The sequence below is a fragment of the Stegastes partitus genome, unplaced genomic scaffold (assembly GCF_000690725.1).
Source record: "Stegastes partitus isolate 25-593 unplaced genomic scaffold, Stegastes_partitus-1.0.2 Scaffold2583, whole genome shotgun sequence".
Taxonomy (NCBI): Eukaryota; Metazoa; Chordata; class Actinopteri; family Pomacentridae; genus Stegastes; species Stegastes partitus.
In genome coordinates this window covers 116464-120089 of record NW_007580314.1, presented here as the reverse complement: position 1 = coordinate 120089, position 3626 = coordinate 116464, and the positions used below count along the sequence as shown (strand labels likewise).

Below are 3626 nucleotides of genomic sequence, written 5' to 3'. Positions count from 1 at the left end.
GTCTGACAGCCAGAAAAAATGAAGTCATCAGACCAAAGAACCTTCCTCCAGCTGATTTCAAAATGTGCCACGTACCTTCTATCAAACTTTCTTGAGATTAAATAGAAGCTTTTTTCAACAGTGTCTCTTTCTTTGCTGCTCTTCCATTAAGTTTTTACTGTTGAAGAACAGTTGTGGTCTGAAGTCTGTCTGATCTCAGCCACTGAAGCTTGTAACTCCTTCATAGGTGTCTTGGTGACCTCCCTCACTGACGTCTTTCTTGCATCATCATTCAGCTTTTGAGAGCATCCATTCCATATTTCTTCTGTTTCTTAATGATGGAATTCAGTTGTACTGTGATTTGATACGAGGAAGCAGCATCAGGGGACTTTCCAACCAGAGTAATGAAACTCTTTTTTTATCTGGACTGTTTCATTTGCTTTTAGTCATTTATCAGTTCAGGCTCTCGACCTGTGAGGACAGAAACATGAAGTACAAATTACTAGATGATCAAAAACAGGACACAGGTCATGCCATGTTAGCACAGTCACATGTTACGTTCTGTAGTTTCACATCATGTCCTCGGTTGGTCAGAGGTTTTCATTTTTCCCTTCACATCAACACAGACCGTCGCCCCTCTCACGCTGCCTCTCTGTTGTTTCTGTTCTCCACAGGGAGCGCATGTGGATGAACCTGATCGTGGCCGTGTGCGGCGTCTTCCTGTTCTTCCTGCTCATCTCGGGCTGCATGCTGAAGATCGGACGCGACTCGCTCTGCAACTCGGTCATGCAGACCGTCCCCAACATCACCAGGTGTGGCTGGAAGCAGACGCACAAGTACAGACGTGCAAACACAAAACCCTCACAAACAAGTCCGACATGAAAGTGAAAACAACATGTGAAACCCAGCGAGCGTTGCTTTGTGTTGGCTTGCTCTCTGATTTCTCCTCTTTGTGTCTTTTTGCTACACAAATTTGTATTCACCTCATTTACCACTATTTAAAACACTCAGTTGCACGACCAGTGAAAGCTCTGTAGATGAAAGTAGGTAAGTTTAATTTGGGGCCTGTGGTCATGTTGCACTTCTTCTTTTGAGACGCCTCTTTCTTTTTACAAAATGTTGTCAGCACAGTTTTATCTGGAAAAACAGAAGCGACGACAGTTTCTCATCTTTAATGACTCATCCTGCATCATGATGCATTGAGAGGGTCAGCACTTAAAAGAGAAGCAAAGGCCTGTATAATGTCGTTAGCTTTTAATTGCTTGTTCTGAGCTCCACCAACCTTGATGTTGTTTACGTAACTGCGGCTTGCGACTGTTCACGGTCTGAGAAATGAGATGCAGTTGCTTATTTGTTCACAGACTGAATGTCAGTGAAGTTAAATTTGATCTTTAAGCCGCCACCAGAACGCTGGAGAGCAGCTTAAACGAGTTCAAACCAGCGGAGTCGGTGCATAAAGATTCAGTGTTTAAACCTTTGTCAATACAGACGTGCAACACATGGTTGGATTCCTCACAATGCAGCTGAGCTCACGTTAGCATCACGCTAAACAAGCACAACTTCAGAAACTAGAAGGTTTCAGATGAACTTAAAAGGCAAAAATTCCTTTTAAGGGTTGGATGTTAAGAGAAGCACATACATGTTAAATTTTATGACAGTTTTTATAGAACTTTAGGATCTTAGATGAACCCAAAAAAGTAGCTAAAGCATCATCTGATGTGTTTTCTATCTAACATGCAGTCTGTTTTTGTGTCTCAAGCTGTGAAGATGCCCAGACTAGAAAATGGGTCAGCCCCATTAAAGGTGGAAGGTTCTACAACAGTCTCCAAAAAGCTGAGGTCAGTACTTCATTTCATTTTATGTCCAGATGGACCACACAGGTATAATACGTAGAGCTTGGAATGACGGATGTATTTATAGAATTTAAGTGAGCAGAGCAAATGTTCTCAGCGTCCCCACAGTGAAGCACGGCGGTGGCAGCATCATAACGAGGGAACGCCTCGAGGCCTTCTTGTAAGATTGGACTAAAATCCTGTTATAGTTTCAACATGTGCAACGATAATTGAGATCCATCCACAGGAGGCTCAAGGCTGACACTGCAGCCAAAAGTGCAGATATTAAATCTGGGTGAATATTTGTGTAATCACTTATTTAACGTTTTAGAATTCAAAATTATTGACATAACTTTGTAGAAATCTGTTTTCACTTTGGCATGAGAAGGTTGTCTTGTCAAAAAAAACTGCCAAAATATATATTTACTATGATTCAAACTTCAAAAGCAGTAATGTTGGAAAACTTCTAAAGCGGATGAGTAGTTTTGTTGACTTACAACATGTAGAGGGTTTGGGTTCAGATGAAGCAGCCTCCTGTACATCTGGTCATTTTCCTCCCTCTCAGACGGCGGCGTGGGTCAACTTCTTCTTCTGGCTCACCATCGGGGCTCTGGTGATCGTTCAGAGGCGTCAGGGCTCGGGGGCCAAGCTGATCGCTGGAGGCTACGGAGGGCCGGCCGGGGGGCTTTTCGCTGATCCGGGGGTGACGGCCGCAGAGACGGAGCCGTTTTTCAACCGTCCTGCGAGGCCACAGTGAGGAGAGAGAGCAAAAACACAGAGCAGTACATTAACTAAGATGACTGGTGGGAGCAGATGTGGGAAACGGGTGAACACACCGTCTGGTATTTCAGGTTTTTAGACACTATGTCAAAGAAATCACAGTGAGTTTGTGTTTGTGTTTCACAGCTACTACAACCAATAGAAAGTTTTGTTACCGACGAGGATGGGATTCGAACCCACGCGTGCAGAGCACAATGGATTAGCAGTCCATCGCCTTAACCACTCGGCCACCTCGTCTGGCACACGCAGATCAATAAAACCAACACCGCTGCAGACGCTGCGCTGTGTGTGTCTGCCGGGGCTCGTCTGAATCCGCACAATCCAAAGATTCAAGCGCTGACTTGTGCGTTCACCGGTTTCCCACGTCTCATTTACCAAACATGTCCGTGGATCGCACAGAAATGTGAATTTGTTCATTCTGAAAGTGCCTGTTTTGTTTTTTTGACACAACCGACCAGTGGGATCGTGTTTATTGCAGGCATTCTTTTTGTATTTCAACTGTGCTCAGATGTTCTTTTGATGTCACTGGCAGATGTTTCTGAAATAAAACAGATTTTTACCCCTTTGACAAATCATGTACATTATTGCTGTCAAGGCTACACGGGCCTCAGCAGCTCACAGTCACATGATTTCATTTGGTGTTTTGCCTTTATTTATGATTAATTGTTATTCAGCTAGTTAAGCCTAAACTGTTTGTCAGAGGAACAGGAGCTCTGAAAATGTTGAACAATGTCTCCCTCTGCTGGCTCATAGCAAACACTTCGACCGCATCAACATTCAGAGTGTTTTTAGGGGTTAAATTTAAAAGGCTTTCATAGGCATTGGGATAAAGCTGCATGTTGTCTGATGCTCCATATTTCCAGAGTGATAAACTTCCTCATTGTTTTCTTGCTATATTTCTTCATTTTAATAAAGCTGTGGTTCCTTGAGTCCCTTTTTTTTTAAGCCAATGTTTGTGATTGCAACATAAAGAATGACCTGTCTTTATTCCGCATCACATTTATTTTAGCTTCATTACAACATTTTACTCCATTT

At 43.1% G+C, this 3626-nt stretch overlaps 1 protein-coding gene and 1 non-coding gene across 2 annotated transcripts in view; one reads left to right on the top strand and one right to left on the bottom strand.

Annotated features, from left to right (window-relative positions):
• tmem179ba (transmembrane protein 179Ba) overlaps nucleotides 1–3520 on the top strand; it is a 7939-nt gene extending 4419 nt beyond the window's left edge. Inside the window, exons 3-5 of the mRNA XM_008305682.1 lie at nucleotides 654–791; nucleotides 1739–1817; nucleotides 2377–3520. Of these exons, the coding sequence (XP_008303904.1) occupies nucleotides 654–791; nucleotides 1739–1817; nucleotides 2377–2568 (409 nt within the window). The 3' untranslated portion in view covers nucleotides 2569–3520. The remainder of the gene's footprint in view (nucleotides 1–653; nucleotides 792–1738; nucleotides 1818–2376) is intronic.
• trnas-gcu (transfer RNA serine (anticodon GCU)) lies at nucleotides 2747–2828 on the bottom strand. The gene has a single exon. It is a non-coding gene; the product is annotated as a tRNA-Ser (tRNA).
• Nucleotides 3521–3626: the final 106 nt, after the last annotated feature.